This window comes from Mytilus californianus, unplaced genomic scaffold (assembly GCF_021869535.1).
Source record: "Mytilus californianus isolate M0D057914Y unplaced genomic scaffold, xbMytCali1.0.p SCAF_8, whole genome shotgun sequence".
In the NCBI taxonomy this organism is placed as follows: Eukaryota; Metazoa; Mollusca; class Bivalvia; order Mytilida; family Mytilidae; genus Mytilus; species Mytilus californianus.
This window is the reverse complement of record NW_026262734.1, coordinates 10,256,629-10,284,275: the sequence shown is the minus strand read 5'-3', so window position 1 is coordinate 10,284,275 and position 27,647 is coordinate 10,256,629. Positions and strand designations below refer to the sequence as shown.

The 27,647-nt window shown below is 32.1% G+C and overlaps 1 protein-coding gene across 1 annotated transcript in view; it reads left to right on the top strand.

Moving 5' to 3' along the window:
• Positions 1 to 25,566, top strand: part of LOC127710779 (flotillin-2-like) — a 33,837-nt gene extending 8,271 nt beyond the window's left edge. The window contains exons 2-9 of the mRNA XM_052216740.1: positions 15,960 to 16,041; positions 17,457 to 17,671; positions 18,101 to 18,333; positions 18,664 to 18,783; positions 19,436 to 19,650; positions 20,391 to 20,574; positions 21,162 to 21,305; positions 21,953 to 25,566. Coding sequence (XP_052072700.1) covers positions 15,960 to 16,041; positions 17,457 to 17,671; positions 18,101 to 18,333; positions 18,664 to 18,783; positions 19,436 to 19,650; positions 20,391 to 20,574; positions 21,162 to 21,305; positions 21,953 to 21,985 — 1,226 coding nt within the window. The 3' untranslated portion in view covers positions 21,986 to 25,566. The remainder of the gene's footprint in view (positions 1 to 15,959; positions 16,042 to 17,456; positions 17,672 to 18,100; positions 18,334 to 18,663; positions 18,784 to 19,435; positions 19,651 to 20,390; positions 20,575 to 21,161; positions 21,306 to 21,952) is intronic.
• The last annotated feature ends 2,081 nt before the right edge of the window (positions 25,567 to 27,647 follow it).

Here is a 27,647-nt window from a genome sequence, read left to right as displayed (position 1 = left end):
TATCAAGCTGCACCCCAGCGGAGCATTTTATTGTAACTTCCAGACATAACTTGTGTGTTAGTGTATGGATCTCTCTGACATTGTACCACAAGGTTCCATATCTCAAAGGGAATGCTGGGATTGATTTTGGGGGTAAATTGCCTCCAAATTTTAGGAATTAGGGGCCAAAAAGGGGCAAAAAACAAGCATTTTTCTAGTTTCATGACCATAACTTGTGTGTAAGTGTATGGATCTCTCTGACAGTGTACCACAAGGTTCCATATCACAAAGGGAATGCTGGGATTGATTTTGGGGGTAATTGCCTCCAAATTTTAGGAATTAGTGGCCAAAAAGGGGCAAAAAACAAGCATTTTTCTAGTTTCATGACAAGAACTTGTGTGTAAGTGTATGGATCTTTATGAATTTGTACTACAAGGTTCCATATCACAAAGGGAAAGCTGGAATTGATTTTGGGGGTAATTGCCCACAACGTTAAGGAATAAGGGGCCAAAAATAAGCATTTTTCTAGTTTCCAGACAATAACTTGTGTTCAAGTGTATGGATCTCTCTGAAATTGTACTGCAAGGTACCATACCACAAAGGGAAGGCTGGGATTGATTTTGGGGGTAATTCCCTAGAAATTTGAGGAATTAGGGGCCATAAAGGGGAAAAAAACCAAGCATTTTTCTAGTTTCAGGACAATAACTTGTGTGTAAGTGTATGGATCTTTATGAAATGGTACTGCAAGGTTCCATATCACAAAGGGAAAGCTGGGTTTGAGTTTGGGGGTAATTGCCCTAAATGTTTAGGAATTTGGGGCCATAAAGGGGCCAAAAAACAAGCATTTTTCTAGTTTCCAGACAATAACTTGTGTTCAAGTGTATGGATCTCTCTGAAATTGTACACATACATATGAACCTCCCAACGGGAGTACAATAATCCCATTTTCAGGGGTCTCCTCCTGACCTCCCGTTGAAGACAAAAAAATCCCGTGTATGAAATATTTCATGTATGAAAAATTTCAGCCCAACATATCTGGTGTAACTGACATTACCTGAAGTTATATTTTACCTGTAAATCAATTAACATGCATAATTATATGGCTTCACTTGTCACCTTGGGTGTCAAACATACTGGTAATCAACGATTTTTACCTCAGGCTAATTGTCGTGTAATAAAACTTTGTATTTAAAATGAATGTTGGGTTACTTCCCTTGATTTATCCAGTTTTAAGTTATTTTCCTTTAAATAATGTAAATTTTTAAAAGAATATAAATAAAATATAAATTGAACAAATAATCATAAAAGGATGGTAATTAAATGATTTTAAATGTCTTAGGACAAATAAAATAATAATAATTTGAAAATTATTTGAGGGGTCTATACTTCCTTTCAAGGCTAAAATTGAAATTTATATACTAACTATGACCCATGATCACATTTGAAAGTGTTACTTATCATGCATTAAAAATCTACTTGCATAATAAAGATAAAAAAAAAAAAATCTACTTTCATATAGATATAAAAGAAAGATCTACTTGCAGATAGATAAGCAAATGTTCTGATTGCAATGAATAATGGTTAAAAAGATATGACCTAAAAAATTTAAATGAACATACTGAAAAAGAAGAATGTTAGATTGAACAAGTTGAAAGTTTAAAAAGATAGAGAAAATTTATAAGTACAAAGGTACTTTAAACATAATACATTCGGATGGAAAGTTGAAGGAAACACACTTTAACAGACAATTTCTACAGGTACACGGGTTACATTTACGACAGAATTTATGTTGATTAAAAACCTCCTGATCTGAGTCCTAATCTCCTGACCAAAATTTCCCAAACTCCTGATCTGAGTTTCACAGCCCATCACATGTTTGTGTACTGCAAGGTACCATACCACAAAGGGAAGGCTGGGATTGAGTTTGGGGGTGATGAATCATAAGGGGGTTAAAGGGAAACTTCGCAAAAAAATGAAAAATTGATATTATGTTCATTCTGTATAAAAAAGCACAAATTCATAAATATTAAAGTTTTATTCTGCTATATAAGAGATCACCATCGATTTTAAATTTAGAGTATCAATTCTCTGCATGCGGCCATTTTGACATCTTCTCGGTTTAGAAACCACGATATATCTATAAACCACAAAGGACCAAAACCAGCAGTAACCTAACGTAGTCGTAATTGCGTGTCGATATCTTGTCAAGCGTACAGTTGTTTTATCCGACAAGAAAAGCATAAACAGTTTCCCGGGTAACAAAAATGATTATAATAGACATGGTTGTGCAACCTTTCCTAACTAACATGATACGGAAAATGTAATTATTTTTTTTAAACAACTATGGTCTGTCGTATTTAAACTTGTTTTTTTTACCAAGGATTTGTATTTGTTACTATACAAATCCTTGTTTTTACTAAGTTTTGAAACAAGAAATTTATATGGGAATTAGTTAAAAAGTCAAAGTTCAAAGTCATAAATAAGTGTCCCGTGTATAGTTGTTTTCGAAAATCTAATTTGTTCATAATTCTTTTATGTTATAAACTTTTATGTAATAAACCAAGTGTTGAAGACCGTACTTTGACCTATAATGGTTTACTTTTATAAATTGACAATTTGTGACTTGGATGGAGAGTTGTCCCATTAGCACTCATACCACATTTTCTTATATCTAATTATTTAAATAAATTCAGACCTTCCCTTATCTGATCACCAGCATGGCTAAAGGAATTATTCCCAGAGGTATTGTGAGGTGACACGTCCAGGTATTCATGCGATTTCCTGTCAGGCTTAAAAACTCTTATTACACAATTACATAAAACAAGTTCATGCATCCCTTCATTTCTAAGGGTATTGATCAGTGTACACGGCCGATAACTTGTAACTTTACATTTTGAAACTATCAGGTGTAATATACATCTTTGTCTTGCGTGTCCGATAGTGATATACTAGTCATTACTAAACACATACGCTTGTTTATAAATAACATTTCTGGTGTAAAGAATGATATTTATGAAAATCTAAATAATTCCAAAAAAAGATTTGATAAAATTTTTCCAAGGGTAAATTGTGGAAATGTAAGTATATACTCGTTGTCATGATGGACATTTTGAAACATACAAATATTGATTTAACAAAAATGTACGCACTTGTCGATCATTGGTTAATACGCCTAGATAGAAAGTTACGGAACTATAGATAGTCGCAATTAAAAATATATACATGTTTTTGAATATAACAGAGAAACATCCAGAACCAATTTGATTTAAATACAGGTTGATATCTTACTTGCGTGGGGTTCATCGAAGTTATGGACATAGTAAAATCACAGATTTATATTTCATTTAGATTGTTCTCGAACAGTTAAAGAAATTCGTCATCACCACAATTGATGAGTATAATGTATAATGATGTGAACATGGTTCTAAAAGTACATTATGCTAACTTTCCTGTTCCGACATGCATGTAATATATATGCCACTTGACGTACACTAATGATCCCCAAAAAAATCTATTTGAAGAAATAAAGAAACTTCACTCCGGATAGACTGATAGTATTTGTATTAACGTCTGATTAGCTAGATGGTTGATTAATTTATTTAGTTGGCTTGTGGGGGGAATAAACTATTCCCAAATATTGCACTTATGCATAAAATATTAAATGAGAGTAATATGAGAGAAAATATAAATACGAAAAGTCGCATATCTGGTAAAAGAAAGTCTCACTGGCAACTATAGAATTTCACGTACAATTGTCATTCTTAATCGAAATAACGGACAGTCATTAAAATACATGCATGTACACTTTGACAAAAAGAGGTGCCGCAGTTGCATATTATTCATCATAAATCTATTTCAAGTATATACTTTCCTGTCATTCTTATAAGTTAACGAAGAGACATGTAACTATACATCTCTAGTTAAAGACAATCAACCATATAAATATTTGAATCTGATGTGACTTACCGTTCATCTCTTTCTTTTTTCTTCTTTTTTTTTTTTTTTTTATTTGGGCAGGTACACAAACATTGTAATGTTAGATATACTGTTCCCAGGTTGGGAGGGGGGCGGTGGTTGGAGGTAAAGTATATTGAAAGTTACAAAATAAGAACGTTGTATTTATGAATTTACATGAATAATTCTGATCTTGGACGTAGGTTTCTTTTTTTTTTAGTTCAGTGATTTAAATTGAGAGAAAAAAATCTAGTCAGAATTTAAATCGTACCGGCAATTTCCACCTAAGACTCCTCTAAAATCATGAATGGTCACGCTTCACAATCATCAGAATTTTCTTTGCATTGGTACATTCTGTATCGGTAGTGATTTACCTTGACATTTCCGGGTATAACAGAGCTACTTGTATATTACCTGTATGTGGTTAGGTGACGTCCCATGAGGTCTTACGTATACAGGTTCACATTGGTTTCTGATAACAAGGTTTTATGACATTCACACATCTGCATGTTCTGTATACCAAATTCTTATCTTATTTTCAGACCAAACGAGGATGTGACTATTTTCCAGGAAAAATATGGAGTAACAAAGTATCAAATTAATTTCGGGATTTTTTTCTTTCTTCGTATCAAATCACAGAAATTTAAAGAATATACTGCTTGTCCGCTTGAGGTGTATTCTTGTCAGTTAAGACTGACATATATGTATCTGGTATAGAGTGGGTTTATGAATGAATGATAAGTCTTTCAAAGGTACAAGATATAAAGCACATTGAAAATTGATTCCGCCGGTCTGTCTCCATTCAAAAAAGGAAAGTTGACGTTATATTGATTCTGATATTTTTTAGGCAGTTAAGCTGCCTTATGCGAGCACCCTAGATTTGTGTTCTACCCAATAAATGCTGAAATACGTGCCATTGTTATTATCTAGCTGGATATAATGTTATTTATAACTAATTGAATAGTTTTTTCATACTTTTAATTCTAGATTACAAAAATATGACCAGAAAAAACCTTAAATGATCGTCGAACCACCCAAAAGTTTTGAAGTTGCACATAGGAAGTAGAGCACATTAAGAATCCTTATGTAGTTTATTATCCCCTGTGCTTTTGGCTAAGATGTCAAAGAACAATTGTTTGAAATATTTAATCGCCGAAAATCTTTAAAGACAAGTAGTTTAGATTTCCCAAATGGCAAAAGTCGTAGGAATATTGTTTGTCGTCAATACGTGTTACAACTACGTCAGTAGTCTATTAATAAGTTCCACTGTTCATGCTGTTGGCGGCAATTTCAAATTAGAAGACGAAATTTTCGTATCTTTTCAATTTGGAGGCAGGGGTTCAAATTAGCGGTGGTCCGAGGTCCGCGACCTTCCACTTTTGCAATCGGACTCTCGACTTGGTTACTAGCTACGCCCGACGGACCTTTCACTTGAAAGAAAATTAAAAATAACTTTGCAAACCTTTTTACCAAAGTCTCTAAATAAACGATCTCAAAACGTATTTTCATCTTTATTATTCATGACAACGATGTTCATTTTGTTCAACCGCTAGCTTTATACAGATAATCGCCTACAAGTAATGTGTAAATTCGAGTAAAATCGTATCTGACTGACAAAAACAACATTGAAATACAATGGATGGCGTGTAGACAATTACAATATCGGGTCCGATTCCGGAAGCGGATAAGGGTAATTCCGGGTTTTGGAGATCAACTACAAAAAAATTTTCAGGCAGGTGACAAAATACATCTATGCATGGTAAATAAATATAAACACTAGAAATGGAAACCAAAAGATATATGTAAAAGAAAGAAAAAGTAAAAAATATTTGATACAGAAACTCAAAATTACTTTTTGACAAATTTTAATGTCAAAATCCAATACAATGTGACAGCTGGGAACAGTATATCTAACAATATATATATTCCTGGTGACAGTATAAATCTTCTTTATCAGTGATAAATGTTGATAATGCATGTAAGATGCTTTTAAAGTGTAAACATATTACTGCAATTTTTTTCTCAATTTTGAAGGGTCAGTTAACATAGCTGGAAGTTTCTTACTTTGTTTTCGCAAATAGTGCAACTAGATTATATGATACCTGAATGTAAGCAAATCATATGATATATAGGTGGAATCCTTTGGATCACTCTACCCCCTCCTGTTTGATAACTTTGAAACGGATGAGATCCCCACCCCTAAACCATATATATTCATGTATGGGACTATATAACTAATCAAATTAAATATAGGGGGAAGTCCCTAGGGTTACCCCACCCCTCCTGTTTGAGAACTTGGAAACAGTCGAGATCCCCACCCCTAAACCATATATATTCATGTATGGGACAATATAATAAATCAAATGAAATATAGAGGGAGTCCCTGCGGTCACCCCACCCCTCCTGTTTTAGAATTTGGAAACGGTCAAGATCCCAAGACAAGACAAGACAATTTATTTAAACTTAAGCACACGTATGGTGCTACAAGAGGATAACAATTATACATTAACAATTACATATATACTTATACATTTACAAGCAAGACACACAATAAATAAATAAGTGATATCATACAATAAAATTGAAATAAACCATAGTTGGTTGATTTGTTTGCAAAATTCTTAATTGCAACGTGGATATGAAGTTATTGTAACACGCTTTGTATTATGAAAATATTTTTTCAATATGTCTTAGAAACATGCACACTTTTGTTAGCAGTGGCACGTTACAGTGTGATAATAGACCAGTAAGTTTCAATTGGGAAGGATTTTGTGTGTAATATGTAGGTATATATCTTTCTCTTAAAGACATAATTTGTTCATTGGAGCATACAAAAAAATAATGATCCCATAAACCATACATATTCATGTATGTGACAATATAACAAATGAAATGAAATATAGGGGGAGTCCTTGGGGGTCACCCCACCCCTCCTGTTTGAGAACTTGGAAACGGTCGAGATCCACCCCTTAACCATATATATTCATGTATGGGACAATATAACAAATCAAATGAAATATAGAGGGAGTCCCTGCGGTCACCCCACCCCTCCTGTTTGAGAATTTGGAAACGATCAAGATCCCAAGACAAGACAAGACAATTTATTTAAACTTAAGCACACGTATGGTGCTACAAGAGGATAACAATTATACATTAACAATTACATATATACTTATACATTTACAAGCAAGACACACAATAAATAAATAAATAAGTGATATCATACAATAAAATTGAAATAAACCATAGTTGGTTGATTTGTTTGCAAAATTCTTAATTGCAACGTGGATATGAAGTTATTGTAACACGCTTTGTATTATGAAAATATTTTTTCAATATGTCTTAGAAACATGCACACTTTTTTTAGCAGTGGCACGTTACAGTGTGATAATAGACCAGTAAGTTTCAATTGGGAAGGATTTTGTGTGTAATATGTAGGTATATATCTTTCTCTTAAAGACATAATTTGTTCATTGGAGCATACAAAAAAATAATGATCCCATAAACCATACATATTCATGTATGTGACAATATAACAAATGAAATGAAATATAGGGGGAGTCCTTGGGGGTCACCCCACCCCTCCTGTTTGAGAACTTGGAAACGGTCGAGATCCACCCCTTAACCATATATATTCATGTATGGGACAATATAACAAATCATATGAAATATAGGTTGAGTGCTTGGGGCCACTCTACCCCTTCCTGTTTGAGAATTTGAAAACGGTCGAGATCCCCACCCTAAACCATATATATTCATGTATGGGACAATATAACAAATCAAATGAAATATAGGGGCAGCTCCTATGGTCACTGTAAACCATCCTGTTTGAGAACTTGGAAACGGTCGAGATCCTCACCCCGAAACCATATATACTCATGTATGGGACTATATAACAAATCAAATGAAATATAGGGGAGTCCCTGCAGTCACCCCACCCCTCCTGTTTGAGAACTTGGAAACAGTCGAGTTCCCGACCTCTAAATTAAACCATATATATTCATGTATGGGACAGCAGAACTTATCAAATGAAATATAGGGAGAGTCCTAAGGTTCACCGTACCCCCTCTTGTTTGATAACTTGGAAACAGATGAGATCCCCACCCCTAAACCATATATACTCATGTATTTGGCAATATAACAAATCAAATGAAATATAGGGGAAGTCACTGGGGTCACCCCATCCCCTCCTGTTTGAAAACTTGATAACGGTCGAGATCCCCACCCCTAAACCATATATATATTCATGTATGGGACAACATAAAAAATCAAATGAAATATAGGGTTAGTCCCTAAGGTCACCCCATCCCCTCTTGTGTGTGTTTTAAGAACTTGTAAAAGTTTGAGATACCAACCCCTAAACCATATTCATTCCTGTTCGTCATTTCAAACAGATTTGAATGACATACAAGGTCAATCTCATAGGCATTACATATGCATATCACTTTACTAGACCTAATCAATGTGTACTAGACTTTGCCCAATGTCAGGCGACCATGGGAATGAATAATTATAGCAGCTTTGTTTGGGAGACTTCGTAACAGCATTCTGTTACAATTATTTCTTGTTTATTATAAAATTTTATTGATGCAAAAAATGAGTAGGTTTAAAGAATTTACCTTAATTATATTTTGAATAATTTCTGGTTCTATAAAAAATTTTCATTTTAATATGGCTCATTTTAAAGAAAACATATCTTTCAAGCCCAAGAGTGTTTGACCAACTTTATTATAATCATCTGTCATTTTATTCCAAACTTAGACATCATGGACTTGGGGTGAAGGCGGGGGTCATTTACATTTACTACGGGCAGGTCAGTCAGACCTCACCTTTGATCCCCGTAGTAGTAAACATTTGTCTGATTTGTGTCTCATAACTTTTGCACTGTAGAACACAAACTCAGTTTTCTTTCCAGGGAAGCAAGTCCGTGCATACTATTACAAGCTCGTACTAAGTCAACTTGAACTACTTACAGTCAACTAATACCAACGTTAACTATCAACTAGAACAACTGCAATCATTTCGAACTTGTACCACTGCAGACACATGACCATTAAAAATATACTTGATATATGCGTTGCTTTTGAAAACCTTGATAAAATATGAATTATTTGCCTTAATAATTAATTCATTAAATAAACATAAATGCACAATATATGAATGTTTAATGTTTGTTCTTTTAAATCTTAAAAAAAATGAAGCAACATAGCCACAGTTTTCATAATTATGTTTGCCTTGGTTTTTGGTTAACTGCCTACAGCGCTTACAGTGCTTTGATTTTAAACATCGTTGGTCAAATAGCTAAAGTATGTATACGTTGTGAGATTTTAAATATTTTAATAAGGGCATTCCCGATTAGGTAAATGTAGATCGCTGTGGACGGACCAATCTATATTAATCATGTAACCACGATAATTTTCGCTAAACATTGAAATATTCAAGCTTAATACCCATGATAATTTGAAAAAAGTAAGTACAGTGTTTGGTTTATACGCTCGTTTTCGTGGGCCATTTTTATTTATGAAATTATTTAATTGAAAGTAATACAGAATTTCGATGTTACAACAAAATACTCACCTATCTATTATGAAATTAAGCTTACGCAAAATATAAAAGATATATATAACGGCGATTCAGGTATTTTGCCACCATATTCCTCCCCAAATAATTAATGTTTTTATCATTCATACGAAATGTTGTTCACACCTGTAACGGTGAACCGTGTTGGCTAAAATTCACTGAGTGAAGATCAAAAGAATAGAATTACAGAATGCTAATCTTTTAATTGCCTTGAATTTAACCACGCATTCAACAGGTAGTCACTAAGTGTCACAGTACAATACACATTGTATTTACACAGTACTAGTGTGAAATGTTTGATAGACTGAAGTAAAAGCCTTCAGGTGAGAATACAAACATGTATTTGTAAAACAATATCAGTTATATATGTTTGTTCAAAATATCCGTCGGAAAAAAATTCATAAAAAAATATATTCTATTGTACGATTTACTTTTATTACTATAATCATATCAGAAATCCTTTAAATATAAATCGTACATTTTAATTTTAAAAGTTGCACGGCTGATCACTTTACTTTCTCAATTATTAGTTGGTTAATAGCTACACCAAAAGTCGTCGATGCGCTTTAAATCGCGTTATTAGATGATTAACGAACAAGACTTACAATGAGATTTATTCACTCCCGGCATGCAAAAAGACTTAAACTACGTCACATAAGTCAGGAAGTTCGAATAAATTAAATTATTGATTCCCAATTTTCTTCTTTATTAGTGTTCATATCCAGATAAAACTTGGTGAATATGTTTTTTATTGTATTATGAACATAATAAGATGAAAAGTAAAAAATCGCGAATTTTCCCTTTAAAAAAATTTGGGGTTTTTTTTTTTCCCCTTTTTTTTCTTTAAAATTTTCCATTTTAAATTGGTTATTTCTGATTTATATATAAAAGCAAATGATAATGATATGGTTTGAATAGATAAATTAAAATTTTTTAAGTTCTTAGACCACATTCATGCTGTGTCAGAAACCTATGCTGTGTCAAATATTTAATTACAATCCAAATTCAGTGCTGTATCAAGCTTGAATGTTGTGTCCATACTTGCCCCAACTGTTCAGGGTTCGACCTCTGCGGTCGTATCAAGCTGCGCCCCAGCGGAGCATTTTATATATTTGTGGACCCCGTTATCAAATTGGTTCATATTGAGGTCAAAAGGGTCCAAAATTAAACTTTGTTTGATTTCATCTAAAATTGAATTATTGGGGTTCTTTGATATTCCGAATCTAACCATGTATTTAGATTTTTAATTTTGGGTCCTGTTTTTTAAATTGGTCTACATTAAGGTCCAAAGGGTTCAAAATTAAACTTAGTTTGATTTTAACAAAAAATTGAATTCTTGGGGTTCTTTGATATGCTGAATCTAAACATGTGTTTAGATTTTTGATTATGGGCCCAGTTTTCAAGTTGGTCCAAGATAGGGTCCAGTATTTAAACTTTGTTTGATTTCAACAAAAATTGAATATATGGGGTTCTTTGATATGCTGAATCTAAACATGTATTTAGATTTTTGATTATGGGCCCAGTTTTCAAGTTGGTCCAAATTGGGGTCCAAAATTAAACTTTGTTTGATTTCAACAAAAATTGAATATATGAGGTTCTTTGATATGCTGAATCTAACCATGTATTTAGATTTTTTATTTGTAGGCCCCGCTATCAAATTGGTTCATATTGAGGTCAAAAGGGTCCAAAATTAAACTTTGTTTGATTTCATCAAAAATTGAATTATTGGGGATCTTTGATAAGCCAAATCTAACCATGTTTTTAGATTTTTGTCGAGCCTTCGACTTTTGTCGAAAAAGCGAGACATAGCGATCCTACATTCCGTCGGCGTCGTCGTCGTCGTCGTCGTCGTCATCGGCGGCGTCCACAAATATTCACTCTGTGGTTAAAGTTTTTGAAATTTTAATAACTTTCTTAAACTATCCTGGATTTCTCCCAAACTTGGACAGAAGCTTGTTTATGATCATAAGATTATATTCAAAAGTAAATTTTGTAAAAAAAAAAATTCCATTTTTTCCGTATTTTACTTGTAAGTGGACTTAGTTTTTCTGCCAGTTAACATTACATTCACTCTGTGGTTAAAGTTTTTAAAATTTCAATAACTTTCTTAAACTATCCTAGATTTCTACCAAACTTGGAAAGAAGCTTGTTTATGATCATAAGATAGTATCCAGAAGTAAATTTTGTAAAAAAAAAATCCATTTTTCCGTATTTTACTTATAAATGGACTTAAGTTTTTCTGCCAGGAAACATAACATTCACTCTGTGGTTAAAGTTTTTGAAATTTTAATAACTTTCTTAAACTATCCTGGATTTATACCAAACTTGGAAAGAAGCTTGTTTATGATCATAAGATAGTATCCAGAAGTAAATTTTGTAAAAAAAAAATTCCATTTTTCCGTATTTTACTTATAAATGGACTTAGTTTTTCTGCCAGTTAACATTACATTCACTCTGTGGTTAAAGTTTTTAAAATTTTAACAACTTTCTTAAACTATCCTGGATTTGTACCACACTTGAACAGAAGCTTGTTTATGATCAAAAGCTAGTATCTAGAAGGAAATTTTGATAAAATTTTGTTCCATTTTTTCTGTATTTTACTTATAAATGGACTTAGTTTTTCTTCCAGTCAACATTACATACATTCTGCAGTTTAAGTTTTTAAAACATTTATTAGATTCATAAATTATCCTGGATTTTTACCAAACTTGGACAGAAGCTACTTACAATCAAAACATAGTATAGAGGGGAATATTTTTATTAATTTTTTTCCTCATTTTTGTTGAGCCTGCGATTAGCACCAAAAGTAGGCGAGACACTGGGTTCCGCGGAACCCTTACGAATTTTTAATTTGGGTCCCGTTTTTTAAATTGGTCTTCATTGAGGTCCAAAGGGTCCAAAATTAAACTTAGTTTGATTTTAACAAAAATTGAATTCTTGGGGTTCTTTGATATGCTGAATCTAAACATGTGTTTAGATTTTTGATTATGGGCCCAGTTTTCAAGTTGGTCCAAGTTGGGGTCCAAAATTAAACTTTTTTTGATTTCAACAAAAATTGAATATATGGGGTTCTTTGATATGCTGAATCTAACCATGAATTTAGATTTTTATTTGTGGGCCCCGCTAACAAATTGGTTCATATTGAGGTCAAAAGGGTCCAAAATTAAACTTTGTTTGATTTCATCAAAAATTGAATTATTAGGGTTCTTTGATATTCCAAATCTAACTGTGTATTTAGATTTTTAATTTTAAGTCCTGTTTTTTAAATGGTCTACATTAAGGTCCAAAGGGTCCAAAATTAAACTTTGTTTGATTTCAACAAAAAATGAATATATGGGGTTCTTTGATATGCTGAATCTAACCATGTATTTAGATTTTTTATTTGTAGGCCCCGCTATCAAATTGGTTCATATTGAGGTCAAAAGGGTCCAAAATTAAACTTTGTTTGATTTCATCAAAAATTGAATTATTGGGATTCTTTGATAAGCCAAATCTAACCGTGTTTTTAGATTTTTAATTTGGGTCCCGTTTTTTAAATTGGTCTTCATTGAGGTCCAAAGGGTCCAAAATTAAACTTAGTTTGATTTTAACAAAAATTGAATTCTTGGGGTTCTTTGATATGCTGAATCTTAACATGTGTTTAGATTTTTGATTATGGGCCCAGTTTTCATGTTGGTCCAAGTTGGGGTCCAAAATTAAACTTTTTTTGATTTCAACAAAAATTGAATATATGGGGTTCTTTGATATGCTGAATCTAACCATGAATTTAGATTTTTTATTTGTGGGCCCCGCTATCAAATTGGTTCATATTGAGGTCAAAAGGGTCCAAAATTAAACTTTGTTTGATTTCATCAAAAATTGAATTATTGGGGTTCTTTGATATTCCAAATCTAACCGTGTATTTAGATTTTTAATTTTAAGTCCTGTTTTTTAAATTGGTCTACATTAAGATTAAGGTCCAAAGGGTCCAAAATTAAACTTAGTTTGATTTTAGCAAAAATTGAATTCTTGGGGTTCTTTGATATGCTGAATCTAAACATGTGTTTAGATTTTTGATTATGGGCCCAGTTTTCAAGTTTGTCCAAGTTGGGGTCCAAAATTAAACTTTGTTTGATTTTAACAAAAATTGAATATATGGGGTTCTTTGATATGCTGAATCTAACCATGTATTTTGATTTTGGACATTGGACCATAATAGGTAAATTAATAAAATTCAAGTTCTTAGACCACATTCTTTCTGTGTCAGAAACCTATGCTGTGTCAAATATTTAATAACAATCCAAATTCAGAGCTGTATCAAGCTTGAATGTTGTGTCCATACTTGCCCCAATTGTTCAGGGTTTGACCTCTGCGGTCGTATCAAGCTGCGCCCCAGCGAAGCATTTTATTTATAAGTGGGGCGAGTTGTCAGACCTATATTCAACTGGATTTTACCCTTTTTCATAAGTGGGGCGAGTTGGTAAACAAGAGTGGGGCGATTTTTTAAAAAGTGGGGCGATTTGCCAATGGGGCGAGTTGTCATGGATTCGTATTTTTAACATTTTTAATAGAGCAGTGAAAAAGACAACTTGCTACTTTGTATATTTATGTAAGTTGTTTTTTGGACTTTGTGCCAATCTAATGAGTCAAGCCATTTTCAACTGAATTTTACAGTTAGTTCTTGTGGTGTGCTCTGACACTACAGTCATTTCATGAAAAACCACCACCATTCACTCTGAAAAATGATTGTACCATTATAAAGCAGGGACAACATTTTCAGTCCCGATTTTGGTGGTATCTCGATTTTCATGCCTCTACCTGAAATCAAATATCGGGAACATAAAACAGGTCAAAATCGACCCCAAAAAATTGTTGGTTACCGATTTTGAAGATTTTCTGATTAATTGCTATAAATCTGTAATTTTACCTGGCAACATATTTATGACAAGTTTACAACCCCAGCTAATTATCGGTCACAACAGGTGTCATAATTTGTTGTTACATGTAATCTGCTTATCCGTTGCTTTATTGGGTCATAATGATCCTCAAAATTAATTAATTTGTTAATAGAATCGGTCAGTAGGCATTTCAATTTTAATCAATTTATCATAAGATCACAATTTGCAACAATTACCGAAATTTTCATGACTAAACTGAAAGACGTAAACTGTAATCAACTCATTATGAAACATCGTTTATCTCGAAATCCATTAATTTTTTTGAAATCAGACGTGTTTCTGTCCAGTTCTGATTTAATATCGATGCCATATTGTATTCCCTTCTACTGTTAATAAGCCTCTGCCAGTAGGAGCACCTCTGAATACCAAGAAAGATAACTCAAATTTTAGCCATTTTCTCATTACTGATAGACTAACTCAAGAACTGTCTCCATCCCTCTAACTTTAAGACGTTTAGGTTTAGGTCTTTTGAGTCATGGTTCAAAGATTAGAAGGTCTTTGGAGGGGGGGGGGGGATGTCTTCATTTTGTATTCTTTATTTTTTAGGCCATTTTTCTCTCTTATAAATTTTATTTTGCCAATTAATAAGTACAAGAAATAAAAGAAAGCAAGGCTTATTAGCTCATCATCAGTATACCAAAAGAAAAATGAAGAGATATGAGACTATTTCTAGATTGTAAAAAACAGTGCACACAAAACACAACAAAAATTGTAACTCTTAATAATCTTGTTGCACACTCATGGGGATTTTCAGAAGTTGGCAGGTCTGCATTTTCCTATGTCAAAAATTTCATTTCTTGACCTCAACAGTAATATATAGTCTCGATTGTCATTTTTCCAAAATTTTACGTGGCGACAAGTTTATGACTTTGTTAACGACCCCAAACTAATCAACAGTCACAACAGGTGTTGTAATCTGTGATGCAGGTAATCCGCTAATCTGATGTGTCATTAATGATCATCAGCATTAATTCATTCAAATAGAATAGGTCAGTTGGCATTTGTCATTTTCGAATTGAAGAAATGTTCATACGGCAACACAAATTGCAACGTTTACCGTAGTTTCATGACGTAAATTATAATAAACTTATTAGAAAACATTGTTTTACTTGTATTTTGTTAAAAATGTTAAATTCTTATATTTAAGCACCCATTATTCTCTCTTCTTTTTCATTTTTTCATTCTTTATTTTTTTTTTAAATGTGGCAGTTCAACTATTAGCTTGAGGTTGTAAGCAAAGTCATAAACTTGACATCAGGTAAAATTTGTACAATTTATTTTTTTACTTTAACCAATTAAAAGAGGATCAATATTATTAGCTTTACAGTCAAGAAATGAAAATTTTGACATGAGAAAATGTTGGCAACAGAAATATCACCAGCAGCCATATTTTGTCGCCAGATGAAATAAAAAATTGCAATTACGACATTGGCAAAGCCCAATACGGTCCCTGTATACCTTACCACTAACGATATATATAAACACAGCTTTTTATCTTTCTACTTACAGGTGGATGTTGTGGGGGCAATTCAAGAAAACTTATTGTTGGAGGATGGGGCTGGGCTTGGTGTCTTGTCACAGATGTCCAGAGGTAAGCACATAATAACTATTATTTATGGTTGCATTGACTTGAAAATCATAAAAAGGAAAAGAGATTGAAAAAAATAGTACAAGGATCAAAGACAAACATAGAAAACTAAAGACTGAGCAACACAAACCCCACCAAAAACCAGGGTGATCTCTGTGCTTGGGAAGGGTAAGCAGATCCTGCTCCACACGTGGCACCTGTCATTGTTGCTCATGTAAGTACAAATTTGGGGATATGTCTACAGTGGTAAGTCAGAATTATGGTAAGTAACAGTGATCATGGTGATGACATTGACTGTACATGTAGTTTTACTGTAGGATCACCACATATTACCCATTACAGGTCGGCAAACATTACAAGCCTGAAACAGTGGTTCCTTAGATATCTATTGTTTTTATTTGTTTCATATGTCATTTTAAGTAAATATGATATATTATACAAAAACCATTGCATGTGACATTTGATACAATTGAGACCCTTCTTGCAGTAATAAAAAAAAATACAACTTATAAAAATAAGAAGATGTGGTATCATTGGTATGATTGCCAAACAGACAACTCTCCAACAGAGACCAAATGACATAGAAGTTTACAACTGAATGAGCATACACAAACTTTCTTCCTTTTTAATTTGAAAAAATGTAAATAATGAAAAATAGCTAGGTACTTTACTCTGGTCTTTGATTTAATGAACAAATTGGATTGATTACTAATACTTTTCAATATCTTTCAATTTAGCTTAATAGCAAAAATTTTGTCATGCACAGCAAAAATTTTTGAAGCACCTGTAGCCATGATAGTTAATGGAGGATACATACATGGATAAAAAGAATCACCAAAAATACTGAACAGTTCATGTACAACAAACAACATTAACCACTAACACAACCTTCTCCTCCACCCCCCCCCCCCCCCCCAAAAAAAAACCAGACAGTCACATACATACAAAGACAATCAACAACAAACAACACATGATTTGGATAGCTAGATTTGGTACAGGGCAAAGTTAACTTGCACACAAACTCCCCCCTTTGTTTATCTAGACCATAAGTTGTATATCTAAAACACACAGTAAAAAAACAGTTTGAAAATGAGTCTTTTGAGAGAGATATTATTAAGTATCATTAAAGCTGTATTTCTTCATTGATGGGAATTTGTTTATTAAATTAAGATTCTGAACATGTTGATATGTTCAGTTAGCCATAATAAAGTATTTGATCAGCAGTAACAGAATCTAAGTGGGAAGCAAACTTGACTGATGCAACTACATGTATTGTTATATATTTTTGCTCTTACAAGTAAAAATGTAAAAGTCATATACTTCTATAAATGAAAAACTATTTTCCTACCTCTGGATAGTTTTCTAAGTGGCTATTATACCACATCTCCTTATTTTTATATGAATTTTTTTTTTAACAGCATATCACTTGAAGTTATGACCTTGAACCCAGTTTGTGAAAGTGTAGAAACATCTGAAGGTGTACCTGTTACAGTAACCGGTGTAGCACAGGTCAAGGTCATGAGAGACACATCTTTCTTAGAGAAAGCATGTGAACAGTTTCTGGGGAAATCTGTGAAGGAAGTAGAAAGAGTCATTTTGCAGACTTTAGAAGGTCATCTCAGGGCTATTCTTGGTAAGATTGGATTTTTTTCTCAGGGCTATTCTTAGTAAGATTGAATTTTTTATGTCATTTTCATATTAAGATTTATTTTTGTGAACTTTCTTTCTCAATATCAAAGTTGATATGACTATTCAAATTAGATTTTTAATGAAACTGTTATCTATTAGGATATGCTTTATTTATCATCAGCAGGGTTTCCCCTGGGTCAATTTTATTTTTCGTCTCTTTCATTTTTTTTCAGTTTTGAATGAGATCCTAAGAATGTGTTTTTTTTTTCATTTAAAGTCAGTCATTCATTTATAAAGCTGGAAAATAGTCTCAGAAAATGCATTAGAATTGAAATTGATGAAAACTTTTCATTTAATTCTTTATTCTTATTACCAATAGGGGGTAATAAGATTTTCAATCAGACGTTTAATAGAAAAAAGTAATTATTTACAGGTACCCTTAGTGTAGAGGCAATCTATCAGGACAGAGACCAGTTTGCTCAACTTGTAAGAGAAGTTGCTTCTCCTGATGTGTGTAAGATGGGTATAGAAATTATGAGTTTCACAATCAAAGATATTTATGACAATGTTGAATACTTAGCCTCATTAGGACGAGCACAGACTGCTAACGTAAAGAGAGATGCTGATATTGGTGTTGCTGAGGCCAATAGAGATGCTGGAATCAGGGTTAGTATAAAATCATATTAGTTTGATTAAATAAATGATTTGAGCAAACAAGTCCCCTATTAAATAATTATGAATTAATCATAGTATGGCTCAGATAATTCTGAAAAGCTTTAGGTATGTTTGAGATTTTCTGACAGACCCTGTAGAGAATGACCTTATTTCTCTTTGGAAAATCCTAGAACATTTTGAAAATATAATACAAGAAACCTTACACCCTACTCTTTTCAAAGTAGATGATGTGTGATGATTTCAAAGGCATTGAATCTTATAAAACTTTTTTAAACCACTCTACCTAGCTAGTATTGTAATAGTAGCAACTTCTATTTACAGGAAGCAGAATGCGACAAGACAAAAATGGACACCAAATTTTCAGCTGATGCTAAGATTGCTGATGCATCACGTAATTACAAGATGCAGAAAGCTGATTTTGATCAAGAAGTCAATGCAAGAGTAAGTCATACATTATCAAACTTCATACAACAAATGTGCAAAAACATATAGCAAGAGGAAAAAACAACAGTTTTAAAATTTTAAAATCTAATGGGTAATGTTTCAACCATATTCAGGATGAATACATGCTAATATGAATGATTATGAGCTTTGCTGTGTACTATGCAATCCACTGAAAGGATTTTTGAATATGCTAGCTATAGGTCATAAGGGTAACAGTCAACATATTCAATTGTCACATTATCTGGACACATTATTGCACTGTTGAGCCAGTCCTTGTTTGTACTTGTATAAAAGAATAACATTTTTTAGGGTGAAAATTAGGGTGAAAATATATAGGCTTATGTGGTTGTTTTTATGACACAGGTAATTGAAAAACTATTTTTTGTCATTAAATTAGTGGCAATAGTACAGTAGTTTACCCATGATTCAGTCTCATAAATCCATTGAGAAGTTAAAAATCGAGGTGAAAAAAAAAAACAGAGGGAGTCACATGAGATGTAATTCTTAAAAAAATAATGAAGAATTTAGGAATTACTGGTCAAAATTTTAAAGCATTGTCTAGAAAAAAACCAAGAGGTTACAATATTAAGGAAAAAATAAAAACCTTATAAGTAGTTGACCATTTAAAAATCTTTAAAATTATTAACAGAAAGCTGAAGCTGAATTAGCCTATGAACTGCAAGCAGCCAAAGAAAAACAGAAGATCAGAGCTGAAGAAATAGAAATTGAAGTCGTAGAGAGAAGAAAGTTAATTGATGTTGAGGAAAAAGAAATTCTGAGAAAGGAGAAGGAATTGATAGCTACTGTGAAACGACCTGCTGAAGCACATGCTTATAAGATGGAGTTGATAGCTGAGGGAACAAGGTAAAATAAGGCTTATAACATAGAGTTGATAGCTGAGGGAACAAGGTAAAATAAGGCTTATAACATAGAGTTGATAGCTGAAGGAACAAGGTAAAATAAGGCTTATAACATAGAGTTGATAGCTGAGGGAACAAGGTAAAATAAGGCTTATAACATAGAGTTGATAGCTGAGGGAACAAGGTAAAATAGAACTAACAAAATGAAAAGCCGGAAGATATAAGAGGATTTTGAAGAGAAAAAAAATGCTCACAATTTCAGTGTTCTAGCTAGGATCTAAGGGCAGACAGTCACAGTTTAAATATGAATAGGGTGGTTTCATGCCTGAAAAGGGATAAAATGAATTAATGAATTTTGGGAATGTTGTTAAATCATATTCTAGAAGGTAAATATAATTTTTTGGCATTGAAAAGTATTTATTTCTTCAGAAAACAAAAATGCAAAGGGCAGAGGGGAGCTGCACCCCTCTATTTTGAGTATGCTAGAACTGCGACATATTCAAGTTCAAAATGTTTGAATTTTCATCAATCCTTGCTGCTTTAAAAGATTTTTGCAGATTTGTCAAAAAAAATTGCCAAAAGATAAGATATTGCATTTATGATCCAAGATGGCGGTCACATTCATATATTTCTGTATTACCTTGATTTAGCAATTTTCTTTAGTAACAGCAATGCATTTATGACAAATTGCTAATTGGTTGTCTTTCCTGAATACATAAATACATTGTCTTGTTTTAAAAATAGGACACAGACAGTTGAGCAGGCCAGAGCTGAGGCTGAGAAGATTAGATTGATAGGTGCATCTGAAGCCGAAGCTATTGAAGCAGTTGGAAAAGCCGAAGCTGAAAAAATGAGATTGAAAGCTTCAGCTTACAAACAGTACGGAGAGGCAGCCATGTTGTCTTTGGTTTTGGAAACACTACCAAAGGTAAGGACAAAATTGTTGGTGTACAATAAGAATTAAAAAATTAATTTGTTATATATGTATTTATATTGTATGGATCTATAGTACAAGTGATCTTTTTTTTTCTCTGTATGTATGCTCTTTATGCCCCTTCTGGGTTGTTGAATGGTAAGGGCTGTTCCATAAAAACATACATAGGGCCCAGGGAAGGCAACTTAAATTTGCCACTATGGATGGGTATGAAATAGTGTATTGTACGGGTTTAAATGTATGCAGGACTCTAAAATCGCTTCTATGGGTGGTCACTCTGTTTGCAAAGTGCCTTCCCTGGGTACAATGTATGTTTTAATGGAACAGCCCTAATGAAGTATGTTGTTGTTAGATTGAAGGAGTATTCATTTTTTCATAAAATGTACAAATTTTAGTTTCTTCTAACAATATCTTTAAAAAAAAAAAAGGAAAAATGATACATTTAAAAAGATGTATTCATATTATCATTGGATAACATAATTGAGTGTGCCTCTGATGAGAATGCATTAATAAATTGATATGACATTTATATGAATTTCAAACAATATAATATTTTTTTGCATTACAAAATTTATTTTAAGGTTGCTGCAGAAGTATCAGCTCCATTATCGAAGACAGACGAGATTGTTTTGGTCGGAGATGATAGAACAACAAGTGAAGTCAGCCGTTTGGTTAGTCAGCTCCCACCTGCAGTCCAGGCTCTTACTGGTGTAGATCTCTCTAAGGTTTGTCTTCTTACTCAGTAGATAAAACATTAAAAAAAAATATTATAAATCCATATCAATACAAGGCAATCTTTAAGAGAAAGTCAGTGAATTGAAATTTAAAGGTTGTATAAAAATAAGAAGTTGTGATATGTTGCCAATGGTACAACTCTCCACCAGAGACCAAATGACATAGAATTTAACAACTATAGGTCACCATACGGCCTTCAACAATATGCATATCCCATTGTACAAAACTAAGATACCTAAAAATTCTATTATGTATCTCAGGTAAGTTAAACAAATACATGATAACTATAGCTTGAGCAGTACAAAGCACAACAGTCATATCTTGCCTGAAATATACCCATATTACATTATATGAGAAAATTCCGTCTTTACATTTCTGTGGAATTTTGACAGATTATCATAATTCTAATTGGATTTGAGGTTGCTTTTTATAGAGAATGTTTTCCATGCAACAATGCATATGATTGCCACTTATTCCAATCTTTAATACACACTGTATTATCTTTGTACAGGAATGGCACATTTCAGTAATCAGTATTGTGTTGTGTTATACAAAAAAAAACACTGAACACATTCATGCACATTTCGAATATCTAAAATATTAAAACTAAACCAAAATGTTATTTTTTTAATTTCAGATTTTATCAAAGGTACCAGGAGCTACTGCTTAGACTGGTTTTCAGTCCTGTTATAAAACTCTTTATAGTGACTTCAATAAATGAACCAGGAGACCCAATACTTTTACATGTATATAACTTATTTTACTTTTATCAAGAAATAACTATCTTAAATGTTAACTATTATCAATTTTAATGGTAACAATTAGCTTGATCTTAAATTATATGCAACCTGTAAGGTGTTTCTGCATATGTATGGAGTATGTTAAGTTTTACTGTAGGTTTTAGTATATATTGAAATGCTTTTACCTGTAAATCATGTCTGTGTGTGACTTACTTTTAGAAAATTTTATCGATTTTATTTAAACATATTTGAATAGTATCAAACATGAACAGTCTCTAATTACTGTACATGATCAGAAGTTGAGTTTTCATGATGCAATTATTTACATATGTGTTTTCATGATGCAATTATTTACACATGATTTTTTCCTGATGCAATTATCTACATATGTTTAGCCTGAATAAAGAATAAGAAACAAAGAATGAACTCTTCTCCATAATTACCTTTGTTTAGTTTAATCACAATGAAAAAAATAAATTACTTCTTGGATAGGGGAATAATTAAAAAAAAATCTAAATAATATCTTATTGACTTTATCTACCTCTTGCAAAATATATATGTAATTACAGGATCTCTAAATAATAAAAAAAAGGTTTATACCGTTATATATGCCTGATTGTAAACCATTGATGAGAATGTGATGTATATGTATATATCTATTTATAACAATTTGTGTAGAAATACCTGTTTTATTTGTATATAACCTGTTCACAATGTACATGAACTATGTTGTGAAAATGAGATGAGGGTCAATACCTACTTGTTTTAACTCTTGCTGTAGCAATAAGTGTTCAAAATTGGTCTTCTATTTTAGATTTCAGTGGCAGACTTATGCAGATAGAGCCCCAACCCAATTATTCATTCAACATGACCATTTATCTCACTATGACATTTATAGTGATATTTCTACTTTTGTACTGTGAACCAGTGTTTCTAGCACCATTTAAATTATTAACAATCATGTTATTAGTAGCTCATGTCAGTAGATACTAAGTAGTCATCACATTTTGTGTTTCTTTGTTTATTTTCAGTCAAAATACATACATATGTTTTGTCTAGTTCTGCAGTGTTATTATTAGGTTTCCTTCTAGTCATAATATCATTATTACCCATAGACAGGGATAATAGTTATCTTTTTTTACACTCAAATGTACTCATTAAAAAAACTGTGCCTTTATCAATCTGACAAAGTAAGACTAACATTAATGTTTTTGAGTAGGCAATTCTTACTGCTTTTACATAACATTGTTGTTTTCTAATATGCATAATTTATTAAAAAGCTAATTATTGGTTGGCAATATCAATAATTTAATTTCTAACTTGACGGCATGCATATATTCTATGTATTCAACTGCAGTATTGAATATACCATTTATAAAAGTTAAAAATTATGCATGGTGGGTATATATGCTACAAGGCATTTATTTTCACCTGCCAGCCTATTTGTATAATAAATTTTCTTATTTTCCCATGTAAAATTAATTGTGTCAGTATGCTATTAATTTTTATAACTACACGTGTGAAACCATTTCCACAGTCCTCTTAAAACTTTTATGGAAGTTATTTTTTTACATGGTTTTAACCTTGAATTACAAATTGCTTTCTAAAGAGAATATAAAAGTCATGATGAAATAATTGCAATACTTGAACTTGAACATCAGTCCAGTTATCCAGTTACAGAAATGGCTTACTCAAGATGATGTGTAGTTTTAGATTATGATAAATATAGATGACAGTTTTAAATATTGTTGGCACTTTTTTTGTACATTTGAACATTAACTACATACTGTGTCATCTAAACCAATTTAATTCTAATATACTTCCTATATATGTTTTTTTTTTGTAAGAAAAAAGAAAAACAATAGATATGACATATGTTTAAGAATTCTGAAAAACCAGATGGATAAACAAACATTACTTACACCCACTTCAATTGAACTTTGGTGGATAGTTGTCTCATTGGTAATCATACCACATCTCCTTATTATTTTTATATTACTATCACTTGAATTATTTGAGGAGTAGCCACTTTATACCATCGCACTGTTTTACCGACCGTGTGAGACCATCATGGGTAGTCAAGGTTGTTAAACACCCCGTAGTAGTGTTGGGTCTTCTTATCAAATGATATAGGGAAGTAAAAAGTATCTAAAAGCTATACATGATCCATTTTGAAATATTAACTGCTGAACTGAATCCATCCATTATATTGTACTTTATTATAATTCTTAAGTTGTAAAACTGTCAGTACTAAAAATTCAGAGTTAAATATTGCAAACAATTCCAATAATAAAAATAGCTATAATAAAAACATGGAATTCAGTTTTATTAAAGGAATTTACAGGGTATCAGTATATATTGAGTGGTGACTGATAAATGGCATTTATCTAAGTAAATGTCCATATATATTTCCATCAAATGAAATTGTTAAAAGAAAATTGGTATCCTAAACACAAATAAAGAATTATGTCCTGGTTAACACTATAAAGAAAACTTATCTGACCCAAAAAAAAATTTTGCAGGAAAATTATCCTTTATTCCAAATACAATCATTCATTCTTTTAATTAGCGGCAGCTCAGTCCAACTTAAACATGTAATATATGGGATATTGATCCGAATTGTAACCACCCAACTCCCTATTCTTGTCTTGCTGAACATAATACAGATACCAGTATTAGTTTATCCTCTTTAAGTGATAAATCAAAATTTAATTAGAAAATTGTATATGTAAGGAGGTTGTGTAATTAATTTAGTGATCAAGATGTAAAATGTTCCTTTGTTTGAAGATTGTCAGGTTGTCTATAAAGAAAAAAGTAAATAGATATGCCTTTTGCATAGACATGAGTTCAACATTTACTCAAATTCAGTGTAATAATGAGATCAATTTCATAGATATGTAAATGAACAAGAAATATTGCTGAATAATTTGATCTATTATATTATAAATATCCAGGATGTCAGTAATTCATTAAAATTCAGCCATCAAGTGAACCAAAGATGGTGGTCTTTTAAAAATTATAGTATTAATATGTATTTTACCTGTGTTATTATGAAAGCCTCATGATAAATGTATAATAATATCTGCAAATATATTCTTTATGTAATGTATGAAACAGTGTATATGAATTAACTTGCAAAAAGACTGTTTTGTCATGTATAGGTATAACATGCCAGATACACTTTGAAAGATTTTTGAAAGAAACCAACTATTTATGTTTATGGTAATTATATATTTTTCAGATACATACACATTTTCAAAAGCCAAAAAGAAAAACAACTTTAGACTTCTATCACACAAATTAATCAAACATTTCCTAGAAATAAAAAAAATGTTTTAAATTGTGTTAAAATTAATTAGTATGTTTGAAAAGTAAAATAAGTTTGAGGCATAATACTCACTACACAAGTTTGATTCCTTCCCCCTGTTGTCAGTTATGTTGTAATCTTGTTGTTTGTACATTTTTATATACTGTAATAATTCTTAACACAATAAAATATCTAAGAACTCTTCTTACAGCCTCAATGTATTTGAGGACTTGATGATGGAGTAGTTCAAGAAGTTCATATACCTTGATCACTGGCTTGTCAACTCTGAGATTGTGGTCGCTGAAAGTTGCATTAAACACCAACAAACACTCTATTTGTGTATTGTTTCAGGATGAACAATTCAGAAATTCAACAGTCTTTTTAATATAGGTACACAGTCTCATAGCAATTTCGTAAATGATATCTGCATCAACCAGATTGTCTTAAACTGACATTCCAATAGAGTCTACAATCTATAGAAACCTTGTAAATGATGTGTAGACCAAAAGCAATGTCATAAAGAGTGGCATTCACATATAGGTCCACAGTCTTATATCAACCTTGTTAATGATGTCTGGACTAACCAGAATGTCCAAAAAGAGTGTCATTCACATAGAAGTCCACAGTCTTATAGCAACCCTGTAAATGATGTCTGGACCAACCAGAATGTCCAAAACTGTGACATCCCATAGGTAAATGATGTCTGACCCCACCATAATGACGGAAACAGTGACATTTCCATAGGATCCATAGTCCTATAGCAACCTTTTAAATAAAATGCTTTGCTGAGTGCAGCCTGATATGACCGCAGTGGTCGAACCCTGAACAGTTGGGGCAAATTTGGACACAATATTCAAGCTTGATGCTATCTGAATTTTTGGATTGTGATCAAATTTTTGACATAATATAGGTTTCTTACACAAAATAAATGTGGTAAAAGATCTTACAAATCTAATGCGTAATACTGTGCAATTGAAGATTTCTTCTTGAAACTTTTCAAAAATTTGAAATTTTAAAAATTTTGAAAAAAAAATAACCCTTTTAAAAAAAAATTGGAAACCTCCCTTCCCCCTAAACTTTTTGAATCCCCCTTTTAGCATTAACTTTCAAAGTCAATTGCAGTCTTTCCTTTGTAGTATGGAATCTTGTAGTACAATTTTAGAGAGATCCATACACTTAATCACAAGTTACTATCTGGAAACTAGAAAAAATGCTTTTTTTTAACCATAAAAGCCCATTTAAATACATTATAAAAGTATTAAAATAGAAAATGACATCATAGTCATGGCTTAGATTAAAAAACCTTCATCAGCAACTTGTAATAGTAATATCTAATAATAAAATTCCTTCGTCAGCATTTAAAAGTAACTTCTAAAAATAAATTGACAGCTAGGACTTTGCAACCATAAAAACCCATTTAAATACATCATAACAGTATTAAAATAGAAAATGACATCATAATCATGCCATTAAAACACTTTCATCAGCAACATTAAATAGTAATATCTAAAAAAAAAATTCCTTCACATACATAATCATGGCTAAAATTAAATAATTTTTAAAATAGAAAATGACATCATAATCATGCCTAAAATTAAAAAGCCTCCATCAGCAACATTAAATAGTAATATCTAAAAATAAAATTCCTTCACATACATAATCATGGCTATAATTAAATTACCTTTATTTAACATTTTTAAAATAGTAACTTCTGAAAATAAATTGACAGCTTATCACCTAAAGACAATACATGTCTTTATAAATAATTTACAAGCAGTGTAAGGGAAGTTATTTGTCAATATGTTTAAATTACCTCCCTTACACTGCTTTAAAATTATGCTTTGTACTTAAGTAATTGTCCTTTAACCTGGAAACCCTTGTTGTCTCCCCTTTTTTTCCCTAATTCCTAAACAGTTTGAGCCATAACCCCCCAAAGCAAATTCTTACCATCCCTTTGTGATATGGTAACTTGTGGTATAATTTCAGAGAGATCCATACACCATTTCACAAGTTATTGTCTGGAAACTAGAAAAATGCTTATTTGGGCCCTATTTTGGCCCCAAAATTCCTGAACTGTTAGGACCATAACCCTCAAAATCAATCCAATCTTCCTTTTATGGTCATAAACCTTATGGTAAAATTTCATAGAAATCCATACACTTAAACAAAAGTTATTGTCTGGAAACCAATGTGTCTTCGGACGACGGCGATGTGATACCAAGTTACGACCGCAAAATTTTTGCAGTCCTATAATAATGTCTGGAACAAGTCGATTGTCCAAAACA